The sequence below is a fragment of the Saccostrea cucullata genome, unplaced genomic scaffold (genome assembly GCF_032062105.1).
Source record: "Saccostrea cucullata isolate Sc308-1 unplaced genomic scaffold, CSIRO_AGI_Scuc_v1 ctg585, whole genome shotgun sequence".
Taxonomy (NCBI): Eukaryota; Metazoa; Mollusca; class Bivalvia; order Ostreida; family Ostreidae; genus Saccostrea; species Saccostrea cuccullata.
Genome location: NW_026923868.1, coordinates 15,185 through 37,644, shown reverse-complemented (window position 1 = coordinate 37,644; position 22,460 = coordinate 15,185). Strand labels below are relative to the sequence as shown.

Here is a 22,460-nt window from a genome sequence, read left to right as displayed (position 1 = left end):
CAGTCATGAGTGTCATCTTTGTCAATATATTTATGTAAAATTTATCAAAAGCCATCACTGGAGTGACATATACATGTATGAGAAGGATATGGAAAAAGCGAACAGTATTCAATCTCAAAGTCCATAAAACGATACAAAACAAGAGCAAAGCAAACACGGACTTCCGAAACATCAGAGATGGGATCAGGTGCCATTGGGGAGTGAGCATGCCCTCCTGACAGGTCATAACCGCCTTGTGCTGATTTTCATGATCGTGAAATAACGGAAAAAACCATCGTCAATTCAGTGTATGAATAATGAACTAACAATTGGTATGAAAAATGTCAGTCAGCATTTGACCCAATGATAAATTTGCTGACAAGGTCATGAGAATATGTTTTGGCAACCAATTCGCACAAATTTAAATCAAAATATCCTAAAGTTTTCCACAAAATTAGCTGAATAGAAATTGGCCAAAGCTACCCCTGTGCACATTTATAGTACATCGGTAGGTATATTACAGACGACTAAGATCAATGGAATTAGGTTACATGTAATGTATTAAAAAGTCTGAGAAAAAGTTAGACCGCCCCGCCCCATGCGATAGGATTTTAGAGTTTAAACAATCGCCATTTTTTCTTGTCTAAGAGCTTTTTTTAATTTCAGGTAAGTTTATTTCTGTCACTCCCATCCACTCTCAGTTTTTCATAACAGAAATACTATATAACATATGTTCTGGTTCGACTTGAAAAATTTAAATTGACGCATTGCCAATTAATTTACAGCAATACAACCCTATGTTTAAAAATCAAATCAAATAATCTGTTTCATTTTTATTATTTTTTTTTCAATTAATTAAAGAGCAAAGTCCACGAACCATCAAAAAATGCCTCTTGAAAAATATTCACGCGATTTTTATCATAGATAGTATAGACTTTAAGCTTTTCATAACCGTTTTTCTTTTTTCAATATCTATTATACTTTTTAAAAAAGAGGTCTTGCAATATGGCAATATTTTAATGGAAAAATGCAGTAGGAACGTCATTGTAATGTAACGTCACGTCAATTAGCGATCGAATGACTTTGCTATTATAATGCACAGATATATAGGAATATAGGACTTTTAAAATGCAATAAGTAGAATCAATTTTATATTCATGTTATCAACTTCATAATCAATAAAAATGATAATTCTGAATGAATAGAATTAGAAAAAAATATTGGAAATTACTTCCGCTGCGGGAGTTTTAGATCCATAAAATTTTTGATACTGCAGCCTTTTATCGCAAATCTTGTTTGAAAGTACACACTTTGGCTGATATTGACTTGTGATGCGTTGAGTGACGATACTGATGAATATGACTGAAATACAATTGAATCTTACCGACTTTCGATTGTGCAATCCAACAAAGAATCTGATTGGTGCTTTTTTATAGGCCCGCCCACTTTTTCAAATGTAAAGCCGAAAATATGGAATGTTTCGAAGTAAAATAGAACAGCTGTCGAAAACGGGCAAAAGAGTGGTATATTTTGAACTAAGAATTTAATAGACCTTTACAATACCTTATTAATTATTGTGAATGTGAGTAATCTGTTTAATGATCTTCAAATACGATATGTTCCAGAGCTGGCAGCAGTCATGTAATGTTATATCAGGTGCATGTTCCCGGGGCACATGAACACAACCGCTGGCGTTTCTCGTTTTTTCTTCTTCAATGCACCAATAAAAATAAAACCAACTTAGATTTGGTAAATGTTGTTACATTAATTATTCTTAACAAGAATTGTACGTAATATTTCATATTTTTAATGAATAACATTCGCGTTGTGGTTTTATATAATATGTCTTGCGCCATATAACGCTACAGACCCCCGTAATGCAAAAATGCTGAATTTACGGAGCATTATTTTTTGCACTCTTTTGAGGAGAATTTCTCCACTTTTTAGCATTTGTTAATCAACTAGCGTTCACTCCCTAATTCTAAACCTATTCTGTAGCCAATTTGTATATTTTATCCACCTCCCAACCACTTATAGTCGTCTCCACAGGCAATAAACTCGCTTGAAGTTAATTTTCAGTGAATTGACCGATGCTGGAAAGTGGAGAAATTCTCCTCAAAAGAGCGCAAAAAATACTGCGCCGTAAATTGCACCTTTTTTGCATTACGGGATCTGTAGCGTTATGGTCAAACCATATCGCTACAGATCTGCAACTAAAATTCGCCATAACAGTAAAAATTTCACTTCCCGCAAAAAAGAACAAAGATCTAGATTTTTCTGGTCGCATGTTTATTGCCATGGCGACCGTTGAAATGGGAACGTATTAGCACAGATGCATTTAAAAAATATGGTATTTTTGACAGTATTGACAATAAAGCAGTAAACTTTTGAAAGTTCTAAAGTGTAAAATGTCGTCATTAGGAAATCGGCAGAAATACGTGTAGGATGAAATGAAATAGCGTGTGCCCTCGAATGATATCCATGTATAACCTGCGTAAGGAATTTTTTTTTCAGAGTCAACAACGCTTTCCGCGCCAGAGTGGGCGGGTCCTAATCAACCAATTAAAACGCTTGTTTTACAAAACGAAATCTGTGATTCAAATTGTTCAATTGTCAGATCCAACAGTATCATCACACAACGCAACGCTATTTCGGCCGGAGTATATACTTTGAAGCGAGATTTGCGATAAAATCTTGATCTAAATACCAGTACATTACTTAAAAAGAAGTACATGTACACAATAGTTGAAAGGACCTTTTTCTATACATCTTAATAACTTAGCGAGCACTCGCGAATATTAGGCCTCCGCTGTTAATAAATTTTCACAGGCAAGCGAGAAATATCCGCGAGGTTCGCGCACACCTCAATCTCACAGATATTTTTTCTCATCTTCGCGAACCAGCCAATCGCTGGGTCATGTTTAATCCAGTAAAATAATTTATGTATGGAGCATGGTATTTGTTGTGTGTTGTTTATTAATACATTGTTATCGATTGATTTACGTACATGTAATAATTTTATTAGGTTTTTTTAATTGTGCATTGCTAGCTTATCGTTTATCACTTTCCATTTCATTTTCAAATAATGCTTTCCATGCGCATGTAACTCTTATAAATACGTGACAAAATAAAAAGTGAAATACAAGTACAGACATTAACATTTTACTAATACTTGCAGGGAAAGATTGATTTTACCCGAAAAAGGCTACTTAATAAGACCTTATTATAGACTGCATTTATAACAGGAAAGTGTAAAATGGTCTCCGTTTTTCTTGAAATATATAAAACACATTTATGGTCGTAGTAAGACATTTTAGAAAAGAAAGGAGGGGGGGGGGGGTATACAAAGGACAAACATATACAAAGTTCTATCTTTTAAAAAAAAAATTTCCAAATAACGTTAGTGTAAATTATATAATTTTGAAGTATATTTTAGACAAGTCCTGTAGTTCATAATAATTCTCATGTAATTGTATGTAATGAATGTATAATTTATGTCAAAGCATGGAACACCCCCCCCCCCCCTCACCGTGACTACTTCTAATCGTATAGTGATAAACTACTAATCTAATCTTCGTACATAATCTAGTAGCGAATCCAGCGATTTTCAGATATTAAATGCAGAGGAAGACATATAGTCCCCCTATACTCCTTTCCGCCCACCATAAGCCATAACAATGCAGGGGCAATTTTGATTGTTGATCTATACATGCAAAAAATTAAATACAGAATAATCAATATTTGATATGAAAAACACTATAGGGGCCAAAGAAGGGTCTTTGATTTGATGTTCTTTTATAAATAATAATAAACACTATCTAGGGTCATATATTTTAAATTCAGCTCTTGTTTCTGAAAACAAAATTGAAACCACTTCTTCGTATATAATTCTTTTGAAGAAAGCTAAAAATTATTTTTCACGTTATACAAGTGCATAAAATTTATCTACGCTGGTTTTATGTAGTGAAATGAATGTTTTTTTAGGGTTTCAAATTAAAAAAAAAACTGATTAATATATATTGCTGCTACATGTGATACTTATAATACAATTATATTTATTGTATGCATCGACGTGGGGATTTGTTAAATAATTTCCCGTTTTAATTAAATGAATTTAACAAAGCGACAGAAAACTACATGTATATCTTTAAAAAAAAGAAAAAAGAATTTTCCCCATTTCTCCCTGCCACTGATTCCCAATGACTGCTTCTATTATGACGTCACAAATGACGTACACCGAGTAACGTCATGTACAACTGTTAACTCAAAAGGTTGTTTTCCTTTGATTTCAGAAATGTAATTTTAAAATTCTTTGCCACATTTATTTCCTTCAATAAACAATTGACTGTTTTTTTTATCACCATGTGTTTTATCTGTTTATTTGATGTCCTATGACCTACCAATGAACCACTGACTGTCATTCTAAAAAAAAAATACCGATTCTTGATAACAAAGTTTAGATTTAGTCTAATTTCTTATACTCGTCACAGTCATAAAGAAACATAATAATCGACATGGAAGTTTATATTTGCAATAGTCATACATATAGTAAGTTGAAAGTTGTACTTGTCCGTAAATCAATCTAATTTTGGAAAAAGAACTGTCGATAAATCGGCATTTTTAACGGATATGTTTTTAGACTGAAGCCATCATATTTATTCCAGTAGTCAGACGTGTCAATAGGTGCCTCAGTTGACATTTTCTTACTTGTGTGATATGAGTGTCCATCCACTTACATAATCAATATTATACACCTTTCTAATTGATCCTTTAAAGTTTGAATAAAAGACAAAGACAAATATGGTGGTTCATGATCATAGCATTTTTACACGCCTTGACATTTTATTTTATTTTTTTCACCATGAGCACACTCGTTACCGCAAAATATTTTCATTGGAAATTATTTGTCGAACAGTTATAATTATTTTTCTGTTTCAATATTTTGCGGTAACGACTGTGCTCTATTTGAAATTCACGATTTATTGTGTAAAATTTGAGCAATTTTCCGGAAAACCTCGAACCATGCTGCGTTTTAGAATTTAGTTTGACATCGTAACATCCGGTTTTGACGAAATTGTTGCACATGTGAAATGTGTCAATGTTCTAGGTTGATAATAACCCAAAACATATTTTCTATTGCCCTTTTCAAAATATACATATTTGCTAGGCCAAATATGGCATTTTGTGGATTAAATTCTTTTGGAAATAGTTAAATGAAAAAAAATTAAAGGAAAAAAAATTACCTAAAAATTTTCAAAAATCCAAAGAAATGGTAATTTCTGATTATTTAAAAAAAAAAAAAAAGGATAATGCCTACTACATTGTTATTAACCCTAAAAAATATTACATACTTTATTGATATTGATATGCCTTTACAAAATAGACCACGAATAACACCCCAAATTAAATCAAGATAAATAAGCAAGCACCCACAAATGACCGAAAACACTCGCTTCTGTTTTGTTATGAACGGGGATGCGAAAAAATCCGTAGAGAATTTAGAATGACAAAATGGCTAAACAAAATGAAAATAAAACCAGTTGACCTTTGATATAATTTTAGTTGTGCTTTTGCTGACAAGGTTATTGTATCGAACGAAAAATAGCAAAAATGTATTGACGAAAAAAATGTATCATAAATCATTTATATAAATTACCTAGGCCACTTGTTACATTTATAAAGATAATTCCAACACAGATTACATGCAGTAAAAGGTCCATGTCTTCCAATGGTATAATGTGACTTATTCTGCTGAAAACTAATATATTTGATTTTTTTTTGCTTTGTTTCCTGTTTGGCTTCTCATCTTTCTTCCTTATGACTGTCATACAAATTGTATTTAAAAATAACTATTCGATAAAAATTTTTCAGGAAGTTTGTTTAAAGAATGAAAGGAAGAACAAAGTCACATTTTTACTACTTAATTGCTTTTTTTGATTTGTCGGAAAACGCGGAAAACTAAAGTAATAAAATCAAGTAGCGTAAATAAAATATGGGTGGTTATTTATGCAATTGAGCTACTTCTTAGGTCATAGGGTGTTGTTATGTAATATTTCATTGCAAGGCTCTAACGGCTCTCGAGATATCACGCGAAAACGAAAGTGTTAAAACAGAAAGAATTTATGAATTTATCATCTTGATCTTTGACCTTTGGACATCAAGATCAATTGGTTTCTTCTCTAGGTCATAGGGAGATGCTACAAGCAATTTTATCGCAGAAACCTCAAAGGGTTCTCGAGATATCGCGCAGAAACGAAAGCATTACGGACAAACGGACGGCTAGACAGACAGACCCAAATTAATATTTTCCACTTTCAGCGAAAGCGTGGGTCACAAAATTTCGAAAGTTTTATACGATCTCTTTAATTCACTCTTAACATTATTATGCGCCAGAATTTTTTCGGGGCTTATATTATTTTGTCTGTCTGTTTGTCTGTTTATCTGTTTGTCTGTTTGTTTGTCTGTTGTCAACGTTAATCTTCGCTATAACTTTTGAACCGTGAGAGATAGAGACTTCATATTTAATTTGCTTACTTCAGTAATTAAGCACTTTTAACTGAAACAATGGACAATGATCTTTTGACCTTGACTGTGATCTATATGCTTAAAATAGCTTTTTCGAATTTTCGCCATAACTTTTGAATCATAAGAGATAGAGACTTCCTGTTTGGTAAGCATACTCCACTAATTAGGTTCGTTTTTTTTATTAACAAGATCAATGACCTTGTGCCTTTACTGTATCCTATATGCTAAAAATAGCTTTTTCGAACATTCTCTATAATTTTTAAACCAAAGGAGTTAGAGACTTTATGTTTGGTGTGCATACTCCACAAATAAATGCTTTCAAATGACACCAAGGACAATGATCGTATGACCTTGACTGTGACCTATTTGCTAAAAATTGCTTTTAAGAACTTTGTTGCCGCCGGACGCATATTCTTTCACAAACCCATCTTGTTTTATTTTTGTTATTTATAACATTTTACATAAATCTGTACATATATACATTAATATTCTTTGCATGTTTAATTTTTTTTACGATTTCAGATTGCGCGCAAATATATATATACTAGCTGAAGAACTTTACTAGCTCCCCGAAAAAAAAAAAATGACAGATCATTGAGCTACAATGCCATCCATCGATCTAGATTTAGGAAAATCATTGAATTAAAGCAGAACTATGTGAGTTAATAGCCATTCTCTGTAACCACTTAAACTTCGTTGCCACGCATGGTCATCGATTTTGATGAAACTTCACCCATGCTTAGTACTTGACACCAGAAACAAATATCAAACAAAATTTCGTTGCTATGTGTCTCGGTTGCTATGGCAACAGCCGGAGAAGTTTGAAAAATCGAGATTTTCATCCACTTTAAATCTTGACTGTGGCTTAATAAAAACTAGAAAAAGCAAATAAACCATTCTCACAAAAACATGACTCCTTGATGTCACTTATACTGTAAAGAAAGTGTTTAGATTATATCTCTAAGTAAGTGGTAACCAAGGGTACTTTTGGAATACATTTAAAATGCTGAAATATGCTGAAAAACACTCCGTATTCACTAATTGTAGGTGTTACATGCTCATACTCAATCAAAGATTTAAGAAAAACAATGAAAATGTTTGACCTTAAGTATATAAGTATAAGCAATATTATTCTATAAATAACTTTTATGGTTGCCATGGCAACACAGTGTAACCATGCAAAACCAGTAACTAAGATTGGGTTAATCCTACTGTCTTGAGGAAAAACGTGAAAATTCAAGACTGGCAAATATGCATCCTTAGGACCTTGAAACACCAAAACCATAAGAAAAATTGGGTATAATTGCTACTTTGCAGTGTTACCATGGAAACAAAGAAACAGTGCTTAAAAGTGAATTTTTTTTCGCTGCATTAAGAATTAAATTGCCATTTAATCAAGAAACAAATTAAATGACTCAGCTTGAATAGTACTTATCTGTTAGAACTGAAGTTGAATATCATATATTGATAAAATTTGATAAATAAAACAACACTGTTGCTATGGTTACCAAGAAGGGAAAATGTTCGATTTTGTGAACTTTATATCAATATTAAACCCTGTATGCCAACTTCTTGCATCCACTTAGAGATTGGATGATAGTCAAAATTAAAAGTCAAGTTAGCTGTTAATAAATATCAATCATAAAAGTTTTGGGAATCTACATTTAAGGGTACGTATCCAAGGAAAGAAAATATTTTTCAGGTTTTTAAGCAGATATTTTCCGCTTATTTCCATAGCAACGCTCTATTTAAAGAATCTAATCTGAATTTTTTCAAATGGGAAAACTTGGAGCACACCGACATCTTATAAAATTGATCATTAGTTATGAGGAAATGTGCTTTTTCAAAAGATAGGATCAGATTTAATTATACAGAGTGTTACTTTGAAGGCTCTTTGTGGTATAAAAACCTTGGCAACCATTGCCAACCAAAATGAAATATCATATTTTGTTCTTGGTATATGTTTCAAGGCTCTTTTTTCTATTATTTGGTAACATTTCATCCTATAATTGCTTTTTAATTTTACGTGTATGACTTTGTAAAATTCAATGAATATTTTTTTTTACTTTTGAATACTTTGTTACCATAGTAACGTATGTAATAGTTGATTTACCAAACATGTTTATCATGCATTTGAGACATCTGACCTTCAACTTTTCGAAAGAGTCATTGCCAATTGTTTGCTTTTTCGCAAATGTTAACTATGGGGCTCTAAATATGTTTAAAAAATGCAATTTTTTTAAAACTTTAAAACATGTTGCCATGGTAACTATAAAATATAGCAACCAATTTTTGCCTGATTTCAGTTTAGGGTATCAATTACTTTTATCATAGAGAGTTTGGAGAAATTCTAAGACTATGCTTGCCACAGCTCCTATATAAAATTTCAAATCATTACAGAGAATGGCTCTTAATTAATGTTTGAATATTTATGCTGGTGTTAACGTTATGAACATTTCTCCCGATAACCTGAATGTGTGATTTATAGACATTCTGAGCCTAAATTCCAAGATATAAGACCTGTTAAATCCACACCTCCAACAGTTCAACACTGCTTTTCAGACCCTCTATGTTTTAAATTGTCCCTTGACATCTCCCGAGGATATTTTAAAAATTATCGAAGCTGTTAGAAATGGTATCCGTGTGACTTTTCGCAAGAACATTTCCCCCATGATTGAAGAGAAAATTCCCCCCACTTCGCGAGGAGCTAGACCATCTACATAATGAGAACAACCACAGTACGGCAGACGGCCGCTCATTCCAGTATCAGATATTCCTAAGTCAGAAGGAAAAAACACCAGTCTAAAACTCCTTGAGGACACCTCAACTGCCGGAATAAAGCTGTCAAAAGAGGATATTCTTAACTCACAAAAAGTTAGAAACCCCCAAAACAGGTCTCCGCTAAATCGCTAGCTTGAATTATGTTGATATTAAATTTCATGTGCTTAGAAACTCCAGACTACAAGGAAACCAAGCAAATTTTGCCAATGAGGATCTGAAAAAATTCCATAACAGACTTCTCTTTCAACTATGCTGTCAAAATCTTCTAAAAATGCCAAATCCCATGATGGAAAAATAACCGTCATAGACAATCCCAATAAGTACCATCATACCAGAGATGAATCAGACCTGGTCAATTTGGACATGCAATTTAGAAGGCAGTGTAAATGTTTCTTTCACAAAATCCTATGATGACAAACTTTCAACTCTTTCTGACAAACATTTTAATTTGTTCTTTAACATTAAATGTTAATCATACCAATAGCTAAAATCTAATCTATTTCTTCTTGTATGATCGAGATTACACCAACATTATCCACAACTTCTCAGATTCTTATTTCCTATCCATTATTTGCATCTCTTATTTATTTCAGAAATAAATAACAAGTTTATAAACTTCAATGGGACTTGAAGTGGGTCGGTCACGTGATCAAATCCTGTGAAGGCCGAAGGCCTTCTTAGAAGATTTGATCACGTACCCACTTCAATTCCCATTGAAGTTTATAAACTTGTTATTTATTACTTATATATACATTTGAGACAGACAATTGAATATTTTCGAATGTAAATTATTGCACTAACCGTCCGTCGTCGATTTTGAAAAATGATATAAGGTGTAAATCGGCTTGCATGGCGGTTACGCTTCGAATTCATTAGGCTAAGGAATCTATTTCGAAGGGAAAATTTTGTGAAAGGGTACTTGTGATCCGTAATTGTGAACAAATTGTTGTCTAGAAATATTTTTATTCGTAAAAAATGATATTCGATGCTGAAAAGACACAAGAAACACGTCCGAAGTTTGATGATAAAAAGTTGGAGGAATTTCGGTCGCTGGAAAGGGATGGGTGGATCCGATGGACTGAGACACTTGTCCGAGATATTTAATTTGCAATTTGATCAAAAACAACCTACGGTTTCAGTAGCTAAAGGCATATCTATCGTAAAACACTGATAAAACGGAGAAACTGCCGACAACTTTACATTAAACTACGAAAAGGCCGAGGTGTTTGGCAGCTGTTCATGGCATGATTGCAATGATATTTTTCAACACATTTACACATTTATCGTGAGTGAAATTTGAAGTTGAAATAAAAGTTTATCATGAAAATTTAACCAAAGGTCTACCCCAAAAAATAAGGATGAACGTTAGAGACTGTGCAGCTGACAAAAGTGAAGAAAAATGTAAACAAAAGTTAGGCTCCTAGTTTTCTCTATATACACAGGTTGAATCGAAAGCCCAAAATCTGTATGAAATACTTATTTACTTTTTAGATAAAATAATAATCATTTTATTTGCTTATTTTGTTCATTTTTATACATTAAAAGCAAGAATAGCAGGTCATTTTTATAATTTATGTACCGGTAATATTATTTATTTTTCAGTATTCTGCAAATTATAAAACCCAAGGAGTTCAGAGTAGTTCTAGCGTTAGCTCTTGGCAATGGGAGACTACAGCGAGATAAGTAAAATATTCAAGGAACTGAGGCTAGGAAGTGACTCGCATCTGGAGACAAAGTAAACAGAAAAGTTATGTTGTGTTTTAATTCTCACTACCGTATTACCGGTGTATCTGCATATATGTACTTTAAACAATCTTGACCGTTCACGGTAGCTCAGTCTGTAGAGCGTTCGCTCCGTGATTGGGAGGTCGTAAGTTCAAATCACGGCCGCGACTGACCCAGTCGATAAAATGGGTAGTAACTGTTTCTTCGCCAAGCGCTTAAAACTTTGAAATGAAAGTTGCGGGTCCTTCGGATGTGACCTTAAAAACCAAGGCCCCGTGTCAGCGGCAGGCGTTAGATCCCTCACTGCCCAATAGCCCTGAGTGCCGAGTATAGGGCAAAATTTGAAGCCCTTTATCGGCATACGGTGGTGATGAGTGAAAATTCTCGAGAGGGACGTTAAACAACACACAGTCAATCAATCAATAAACCATTTTGAATTCATTCAAACTTTGATTAGTATCCTTTATGACATTATTTTGTCAGTCAGTTAATAAAATATATTTTAAAATAAAATACTTGCATTGGACTATAAACATTGGCGGCAGATAAACAAATGTGGTGGTTTTAACAGACAGATCCGATGAATGAGAACTGCATTGTGGATAACTAAGAATACTACTAGAAGGACACAGATCACATTTTTTCTCTGCATTTCGTAAATGAAAGGCAATTTGTTTGTTTTTATTCTTTTATATTTTTTACATGCTCATACTTACAAACAATTCATTTGTTAAAAATGGAATTTTAGGTTACCCAAAGGTATTCTGCAAGGCGACTTGTGTTGCTATTGTTTTTATCTAGCTATCAATTAATACATATTGGTGGATACCCTGACCAAAGCGCATGTGATTACGGGTATTCGTATTATAGAAATACATATGTCCATTTTCATATATATATATATATATATATGTTACAGTAAACATGTGTATATAAGAGAGATGCTGCCCGTTCTCCTCACATCTTAAGAACTTTCTCTAGAGTACATTTTATTATGCATATTTTCTAGTGAACAACAAATTATTAAAAAAAGTTGATAAATGACATATTTCATACTTTCTAATGTTTTTATTTTGATAAATTTATTTACAAAAAAAAAAAGATTAAAAAGTTTCAATCAAATAATTGTACTCTGATACACGCATTCTTCCACACTACTAAACATATAAAAAACCAACTGGTAAGCTACGCTTCTCTGATGGCTGTTCTCCTGGTCGGTTTAGCTATCTTGGAAGGACTTATGTGTAGGGCATCGGGACAAAAGTCGGGAGATACAAATTATATGTACAAGAGCAATAGTGATTGTTACACAAGCAATAAAGAGAATATAATCAATTATAAGTATTAAATTCTGGAATTTGTCTTAATCTGTTCCAATACCGGTAGTTACAGGATGATTTCTCCATTTATTTTCAGAAATGTTTATCTAAAGATATTTTGTTTTTCAAAAGACATGGTTGCTGTTTTTATGTATTTCTTCATAATCGGTAATGGCAGAATTGATTTCTTGGTATACATGGTTCTCCTGTGTACCTGATATTTGGTCATAAGACTGTGGGTTATCCACCAATTTTGTTGGAAGATTGTACTCTTCATTTTTTCCTCTTTTCCACTCTTTCCATTTGTTTTTCAGAAATCTAACCAAGAGGTACGTAACAATTACGACAAGAAGTGTTGCTAAAACGGAAATGACTACAGATGAAGTATTTGAAGTCCCTTCACCTATAAGTAAAATACAATGTAGGTTGGTTATTCGTGTAGAGTGTTTAGTCGTTGATGATAAAATGTTCTGGAATTTTAGAAAAACAAACTTTGACAAGAATTTATTCATGTAATCCTCAGCAGAAAACAGATATGCATTTTAATTCGATCTCACCTGCTTTGGTATCTCCGGGGGATGATAGCACTGGAAAAAAAAAGAATTATCTTAAATGGTTTCTTTGTTACAAGTTTGTTTTTAATTCGGTTAGTATCCTCTTGTTATTGTTTGAATTAACTTCTTAAAAAAAGACAAACGGAAACATTTTCCAAAAAATTTCGGTTTTTTTATGAATACATCTAGGAATCCCTGGAATAGGAAACAGATGTCTGTATCAGTTAAACGAAATTAACTCCTGACTGCAAAATTTAAATTCGTTTGTAAATTGAGTAATCAAATGCACTTTAAGGAAGATTTCACTATTGACGAGTTTGATATCTTAAAATTAAGTGTTCTACCTTTAATTATGTTTCATATGTAAAAAAAAAAAATCCTTAGATTTGGTAAAAAAAATTCCTTCCTTCGTATATGATAAGAGAAATTATCAAGCATTATCTGTGAGGAAAATTTTCTACCACGTACAAAAAGGTATGCTGTGCAAGTTACATGTATGGAATTATAAAAAAAAAAAAAACAAGTCGCGGATTAAAATGAGGAAAAGGGCTGCAAGATCACCCTCTTAATGAAATTTGTTGATAAATAGAAAATGTAGAAACTGCACAGAATCTGAATTAAACTGACCTCTAGTTAAATGAATTTACATGAATGAAAATATTAATTTTTTTTCATGAAGAATATATAGAGATAACGATCAGTATTCAATCTGAAAGTTCATAAAACAATACAAAATAGGAGAAGAGCAAACACAGACCTCTGAAACATCGGAGGTGGGATCAGGTGTCATGGAGGGGTGATTTGTCCCAATTATAAATTGTATTTGCTGACAAGGTCGTTGTATCGATCATAGAACAAAATGACTCTAAACGAGACTGCTGATATTCTTGTTTCATCACCTTGCTTGTCAATAATTTACCTCGTTTTAGAAATTGTTCATACATAGATTGTTTCCTAAGTAAGGGGAGTTCATGATAGAAAAGATAAAGTCATTACGTTTATCATAGGGCTTGGTTGTAAGATTACCATTTACGTCTTTTTAAAGTAAATATCCAAGTATGAAACAGATATATAAGACTTTGTGGAATATGTTATCTCAAGCTCACCAGGATATATCGTATTGAAGTAGGAATGGACATGACCATTGTTAATCGACATTGCGTGGTCGATATATCTAAATGTAGATTTGAAGGCTACAGTGAGTGTTTTCTTCTTTTCACGAATAAGATTGTGCACAAATTCTGCTTTATATGAATACAAAATAGATAGGTCTGCTATAAACGCAGCGCAATTGGTACTCATGAGCATTCCAAAAGATTGTTGGAATACCGTGTCTCCAAAAACCACATAGATATAGTCAATCAGAAATTCAAGCATCTCTTTGATGTCAATTTCAGAGTACATGTACTTGTGTGTGCAATCAGAATGTGTTTTTACAAAATAATTTTGCAAATGACCGATGACCAGGGAAGTAAATTTACGAGTTCCACTTAATTGAAAAAAGCAGCTGTCAAAGATATTAAAAAGCCTGTACTTTGTAAATACCGCGGGGAATTGTTGTGTATGCTGATCCAATGAATTCAAACACAACGATTGTATCAATTTCATTACAATTGAATACACACATTAATTATTCAAAATAAAAATGATAAAAATCATAAAATGAATAATATATCAATTTACCGTTGCAATTAATTTCAATCCAATCACCTTGACAACCCTCTGGGCATTTTCCTGTGATCGTATCACAAAACGTTCCATTTTTACAACCCCCAAAAGGCTTTTCACAACCTCTTTCAAAGAAGCCTGCTCTACACTCTGTAGATATACTTTGTCGGGTTTTATGTTCTTCAAAATAAACTTCCAATTCATATAAGTGTAATAGTGATAGATTTGTGTACAATAAAGTTATTATATAGAACTTGCCAGAATATTTATTTTAACTTTTATTTAACTTGTTATAAAAAACCTCCACTCCTTAGTTCTCCCTTACCTGTGTTACCTGTACATATTTGTATATACCTCAGGGCATAGATCAGGTATTTTGGAAGTGGTCATTGTGATTTTGGTTTTTATTGGGTATTGATTTGAAAAGTCGGATTTTATTAGTTTTCTTTGTTGGTCTGGATTTTTTCCCGTCTTGTATGACTATTAGTTGTTCTATGGTTGATCAGTCTAGACCTATATACACTGACTTGAGACCGAAGATTTCCTCTGGTAAGTAACTAATATTTTCTTATTTAAAATGTTTATCCCATAGAATGCAAAAGCAATATCCATTTGCAGTTAATTACTAAAGTGAATGAATGATTTTGAGAGAAAGTTATTTTATGTTGCAGATTTATTATTGATTACATGATCAATATGAAGTATTTTCTAGAAGTAATTTGATGTTAATCAGATTATGTGTTTTTATGATGATCAAAGATATTTTTGATCATATTGTTCAAAGTTTGGCAATTGGTATATTTTTAATAGATTATATTCTTAAATATTGTATTAAATTACAGATCACCACTCATACTGACATTTGTGATTCAAACATGGCACCTGATCCCACCTCTGATGTTTCGGAGGTCCGTGTTTGCTCTGCTCTTATTTTGTATATTGTTTAATGGACTTTGAGATTGAATACTGTTCGTTATCTCCATATCCTTCTCATTGTATTGGGAAAGCCTGTTTCCATAGAATGGTGAGGTTGATATGTTTTAATCTTGGATACTTTTTATGATTATTTTGGGAGAAATATGTAAAGATTTATATATTCAAGAGTTATCTCCCTTTGATGATAATAATGTAAACTTAGGATGAAAATATATTATCTTCATGTAACATGTAAAGTAATGATTGAACATGATGTGTGTGTGATATTTACATTATATTTATTGTAGTTTTATGATATTTACAGGGCTATCTGCATGTAAGTATACCTATATGATCACTCCACTGTGAATAAATATATTCAAAGAACCTGACAGGACTTTATGTGTGTCATTTCCATACCCCTGTTACATTTGGCGCCCACGTTGGGCGCTATCACTATTACACAAAGGTACCTTTGAAGTAATATGAGCTGCATGTTTGACATCGTAAAATTTTGTTGCAAGGTTGTAATTAACTATTTTAATGACAGAAATGTAGAACATTTATAGTATAACCCTTTTTGTTCATATTTACGATAGAAGAACTTTTAATTAACTTTGATTGAAGCAAAATTGCATTATTGTCGTCCTGTACAATAATGATTCCGTATACAACATTTTTAAACTTTATTTTGGTCTTACTAATCATAAGGTTTTCAAATTACATACAAATTAAACAAATTAACACAATTTATTAGCATTCTCTTTTTTCAAAAATGTAGATCATATTGCTTTAATTAGAAAAACCCTCGATTCTAAAGCAATATTATTAATTTTCCTCTAAATAATATAAAATGAAGCATCTAACCAATTTATATATTGGTTAGCCAAAAATAAAATCAATTTTGATAACTCTGGTACCTTCGTAAGAACATGGATATGGTGCAGGGTCATAGATTTCAATTACAAGTGTTACAAATGTTACTTTTATGTATTATTTGCATTTTGTCATATCTAATCTTCTCAAAAAGAAGCGATAAAGATTTAATCTTGCCTGTGAAAATTAATGAATAAATTCAAATAAAATCAATTATAAAATATGTTTTTGGGTTCACTGAATACCATACCATTACATTGTGAACCATTCCAATGATCATCACATCCTTCCAGACAAATTCCTGTTACATTGTGACAATACGTCAAAGGTTTACAACGACCACATGTCTTTGTGCAGTTGTCTCCATAAGAACCGTTTTTACACACTAGAAATATTTATAAAGAATAATTGATTACATATAAATTGGTAAAATTGATATGTAAGTAGTGAGGGACTTTGTGTTTTTCAGATTTTAAAGAAGCCTTTACAGTAGACATATATTTTAGTAGGCTAAAGTTAAAAGGACGAAAGGATTATTTTTGAATGCCTTAAAGCTATGAATACATCGAAGCCCTTCGTACATGTTTTCTATAGTTTTTGAACTACATAGGACATGTAAAAGGGGTTGTTTCTCATGATTTTAAGATCACAAACTGTTGCATGTGGAACCGTCCCAATGATCATCACATCCTTCCTCACAAATGCCTGTAAGTTTATTGCAATATGTTCCAGATTTACAATGACCACATGTCCCTGTACAGTTGTCACCATAAAATCCATTTTCACACACTATCAAATCAAATTAAACTTAAATCAATATTCTATTAGACTTCAGAATTAGGAAAAGGGGTATTTTTTTGAGATTTGCAATGCACTTATATTTTTATATCCTACCATCACATTTTGATCCACTCCAGTGACTTTTACATCCCTCTGGACAGATTCCTGTGTTGTTATCACATACTGTGCCAGATTTACAATTACCACATGTTTGTTCACAGTTATGACCGTAATAACCAGCCTTGCAAACTACAGAAAGAAATTTAAAAGTTAATTCATGTTAACTTTATCTATTTTATATCATATCAAGTTTATGACATAAAATTGTGTCCATTTATTTTTAAATAATCTTATCACGTACTTTATTTGTAATTTTACAGAAAAATTTTAATAAAGAAAAACCGTGATAGTAACAATGATAAAACTGTATGCATTTCATTTTGTTCGTATACTGCAAATTAAATATACTGTTTTAAAATAACTTAACTTCATTTAAAAAACGTTGAACTGTTTTCTGACGATATTAATCAATCATTCACCCAGCGGTATTTTAGATTGTTTACTTACATTTGCACGCTTACGTATGGTTTCATTATACAAGAATAATATCTTTGATCAGTTTGTTGTTTAACAATGCACCCTACAATTGATGTTTGTTTGTAATCCATCTCTTGCATAGATTGGTATTCGAACCTATAGTTACCGTACTAAAACTTATTTATAGAATAAACTTCCTCTTTTTTTACAGACTCATGGAAGTATGTGCCCCCTAACAACAACAGCAACAACGTGAGGCCCACGGGCCTATATGTCACCTGAGTATCATGTAAAATTTTCCAACAAATGAATATTTTTTGTGTTTTGATTAAACCAGAGTTTTAATACCCAGAGGTAGAGCTGAGGAACAAAAAGATGCATTTCTTCTACGTAATCAGTAGTACCCTACCCGACAAGTACTCTTGACCCTGGATCTACACATTTCACAATTTTGGAAAGACACCCTTGCTCATCATAAATGATTAATTAATTCCAAGATTTCAAAGCATTAATTCATTTTCATTCTACTATCAAAATCCTCCTTTTTTAAGAAACACTGCCCCAAGGAATTCTGTGAGAAGCGCCCTTAAGATTGCTTATCATAACTATGTACAAAACTCATCAGCATAATACCCAGTCGCAAAGGAATTAATGCATTTTTACCATACATGCAATAGAGCACCATCCTTGCACCAGAATCCCTGACCCAGAGGTTATGAAATTCACATTTAAAGAAGAGAACCCCTCTTCAACATACCTAAATATGTACGTCGTTCATTGGTATTATATAATAAGGAGTCGAAGAGATTTTTGAAAAAAATAAATCCATTATCACAATATGATCAATAGAGCCCCGCCCTAACACCAGAACACCTGAACAAAGGGGTCATGAAATTCATTATTTTAGTAGAGACTACCTTCCTCATCATAGCTATGCATTTAGTTTGTTTTCAACATAATCAGGAACATATATTATAAAGAAATAATGCCTTTTCATTATATATATCATCATTAGAACCCCGCCCTAACACCAGAACTCCTGATCCTGGAGCAACGAATTTCACAATTTTGGAAGAGGGCTCAATGCTGATTACAGTCATGCCAACAGTTCGACTGCTTGATATCCAGGAGTAAAGAAGATTTTTAAATATTGATTTTTTTTTATTTTAGTGTTTTGCCTCAAGCATCGGGCACCATGGGATAGGGGTGGTGGGTTAGGGACAATGAAATTCACCCATACATGCTATTTGTCAAAACGGGTTGACATTGGTTCAGTGGTTTCAGAAAGAAGCTGAAAATGTTATATTGTTAACATACGACATACAACGCACGACAGACGACGCACGGCGCACGACGACGGTCGAAAACACATAGCAATAGGTCAAAATGTATTTCACATCTTTGCGCAAGTAAAAACAACTAATTTTTCGCATATTTTAAACTTGTTTCAAAAACTGCTATAGAGTGCCTATATACATTTGTATACTCCCCCTTTTAAAGAGTAAAAAACATCTGAACACTGTAAATATTTGTATCAGAATATATCTGACCATTATAAGTTTTTGCTAACATATTGGATATTTTCTTTATTTTGTATTTTCGTATCGTTGGGCAGCCTAAAACTGTTACCGGTGATACTGACCAAAATGATGACATAGAAATTTACGTATATGTTAATACTTAACAAATTTACGTATATGTTAATACTTAACAACTGAAAGACTTAATGCAACGAAGTTTGAGCTCATTGTCATTTTCCTTTGAATTGAAGAGTTCAAATACTTAAAGGAAGTATGTGCTACACTTTAATGCCTATATGTGTTGTGGTACACTTCTTCTAAAAGACTTTTGCATAAGAAAAACTTCTAAAATATACGTTTACTATATATTTTTGTGTACTTTTCCTTGAATTATACAAAACTTTCATCAATTGATATCTTTTCAAAAACCCCTGATAATGCATGCTGATTTTTTGTTCTATGAACATCTGATGACACTATAATCTTAAATTAGGAATACATGTACCTTAAATTTTCAAAATTCAAATTACCAAAAACGATTAATGGAATTTAAACGTTTGGGTTTTTAGTCTACCGTTTGTTCAGAAAGTTTATACTTAATAATCTAAAGTTCGGTATTATCTTTCGTCTTTCGATTATTTGAAATTAGCTTCAAACTTCTAAAATCCAACTTTGAAACGTTTAAGATTTTTAGAAATTTGGAATTTTGGTTCAAATGTTCAAATTTCTAATAACTTAACACTTTGAGTTTTTAGAATTTTATTTTAAATATCCAAAAATTAAACCAGGTATAGAATTTCATATTTTGGATATTTGAAGTAAACTTCTAAAAACTCAAAATGTACAAACGTGTTTTGGTTATTTAAAAGTTGAGTTTTTAAATCAAAATTCTAAATTTCTAAAAATCTAAAGCGTTTGAAAGTTGGAAGTTTGAAGTAAATTTTGAATAATCAAAAGACGAAAATATTATCGAATTTTAGATTGTTAAGCGTAAACTTTCTAAACAAACGGTAGATTGAAAACTCATAAGTTTAAAATAGAAAATGTGTTTTTGGAAATTTGAATTTTGATTATTTAAGGTAAAAATCTTAAAACTCAAAATGTTAAACCTGTTTTGAAAATTGAAATTTTAGATTTTGGAACTAAAATATTAAAATTCAATATACCAAATCAGTTTGAGTTTTTGAAAGTTAGATATTTGAACTAATATATCAACATTGTAAAACTCTAAATCGTTTAGAAATTTGAATTGTTAAGTGTTACACGGACCACAAATAATGTCCTAAAATTATTGGAATAAATTGATGGCTTTTTAAAAAAATATTGCAATTTTAGGTAAGAGCTTACCCATGCAGTCAGGAGGTTCCAGTAACCTGTCGCTACACCCATATATACAGGAGCCATAAAATGCATCACACTCTTGATTCAAACATTTAAGTGGACAGGATGTGCAGTTTTCACCATATTGTTGAAAACTACACCCTAGAGAAAATAATCAATAAACTTTCTACGTTTAATAAATTATGTATCAGAATAAATTATCCTAGTATAAAAGGTTTTATGTTATAAAGAAACATATACGTAGAACTTCATCAATACCTGGAGTATGTCTGATGCAAAAGCTATGATTACTTTCTTTAAGGTTCATTGATACTTTGATAAGAGAGATAACTCTTAATGGCATGAATATATATTATTCCTTTATAGATTTGACAAGATGAAATGTCTTTTTATTGTTGTTAAATTTTGCCCCGCAAGCTAAGATGTAATTGTTTTATTTCACTTAGAAATACATTTCTTTTTTGGAAAATTATAAAAGATAATATAAAACATTATATATGAATGAGAAGTGGATTAATCAACCTTAAGATTATACATACCCATAACGTTTACTTCGCATATCTCAATGGAAGCAAAGGATGGCTCATATCCTGTACAGGTAGTATTAAGTGGTGGGTCCTTTGAATTAAAGATAGCTATTCCTTTGGTTATTCGGTTTACAGTCACATTCATCACTTGTTCAAGACAAAAGGATGGGTCCTGTGTATACACTTTATATCCACCGGTAGATGGTGGTATGTACGATGAATCATTGAACACAAACACTTTGAATCCTACGTGACGATTTATAGCTAAAAATGTTGATATGATTATGCTAAAAATCCCTGCTGTATAAAAAAATGATTCACTAATTTCTAAGAATTAAAACTACGAAAAAAAAAAATAAATTCACAATTTATTTTCATTTTAATATGTATATCCTTTGTCTCTTTAGCAACTTTTAGTGATATAGTACATTATATTTCTGACTTTGAATTATTTAAAGGAATGTACATTGTATTAAGAGTAGAGATTTGGATTTTGTAAAAGCTAAATCTTTCTTTATATGAGTTAGAAATTTGAAATTACGTTAAGAGGTTGAAATATATTCTTGTGTGGCTTCTATTGTCTGCTTCAAAAATTACACTGATAGCATTAGGCATTCATGAAATATTTTTATTGTATATTGTCATAAAGTAGAGTATCAAACGAATCACATATATAAAATTAAACTTACTTACGTTCCTAAAGAAAATTTTTAGATATGCAACATTCGACCACCGAGACAACGTAAACTTCCACCAGGCTGTTTTATAGAAAGAAGACCGCGTGAAACTACATTCATTATAGCCATGCCACTCTAGACGTCCGTCTACAGCTTTGTCTGCTGTCGCCCATTCGTTGTCGTGTGTGGAGCTTTGTGAAACAATTCCTTTGAATGCTGAATTTCGGGCCAGGTTTTCTAAAGTAGAATGTCTTTCAAGAAAATCAACAGGTAAATTAATACCATTTTAAAAGATAAAATTATCACTTATGATAACACGTGGATTGCCCCTAAGGAACTTAGACTTTTATGTTTTCTAATAATGGCCCCATGTAATGATCTGCAAATGACCCATAGTTTAGTTAAAATATAAAAATGAAAGCAAAACAAACCAATGCAATGTTCTCTATTATTCCAAAAATACAATGTTACTGTGCCGGAATTCTTGGATACTAGCATATTTGAACTGCATTTAAGAAAAGTTCAGTCTTAACTATGTTTCCATACAGGGGCATCACAGTGTTACACAAAATCTTGTTCAGAATAATATTTGAAACGGTTCACAGTCTTTTGCTTAACTTTTTCTGCAAGAAACTGATAACAGTATACACTTATGTCATGACTACTAGGGGCACAGTCAAACTGTTGTTCCGAGGTAATGAGGAAGACCTCTGGCCTCGGGCAACAGTTTCCCAGT

At 32.1% G+C, this 22,460-nt stretch overlaps 2 protein-coding genes across 10 annotated transcripts in view; both read right to left on the bottom strand.

Moving 5' to 3' along the window:
• The window catches only part of LOC134265131 (receptor-type tyrosine-protein phosphatase kappa-like), a 189,990-nt gene extending 184,238 nt beyond the window's left edge, over positions 1-5,752 (bottom strand). For all 9 annotated transcript variants that reach the window (XM_062747371.1, XM_062747380.1, XM_062747376.1 and 6 more), the window contains exon 1: positions 5,636-5,752. In XM_062747371.1, coding sequence (XP_062603355.1) covers positions 5,636-5,699 — 64 coding nt within the window. In that variant the 5' untranslated portion in view covers positions 5,700-5,752. The remainder of the gene's footprint in view (positions 1-5,635) is intronic.
• Positions 5,753-12,171: 6,419 nt separating this feature from the next.
• LOC134265136 (multiple epidermal growth factor-like domains protein 10) lies at positions 12,172-20,634 on the bottom strand. Its single transcript, XM_062747383.1, has 7 exons — positions 20,527-20,634; positions 17,237-17,371; positions 16,997-17,131; positions 16,593-16,727; positions 14,567-14,701; positions 12,887-12,916; positions 12,172-12,732 (listed from the first exon to the last, which is right to left on the bottom strand). Exons 1-7 carry the CDS (start codon positions 20,528-20,530, stop codon positions 12,455-12,457), a joined length of 852 nt encoding a protein of 283 aa, XP_062603367.1. The 5' UTR covers positions 20,531-20,634; the 3' UTR covers positions 12,172-12,454.
• Positions 20,635-22,460: the final 1,826 nt, after the last annotated feature.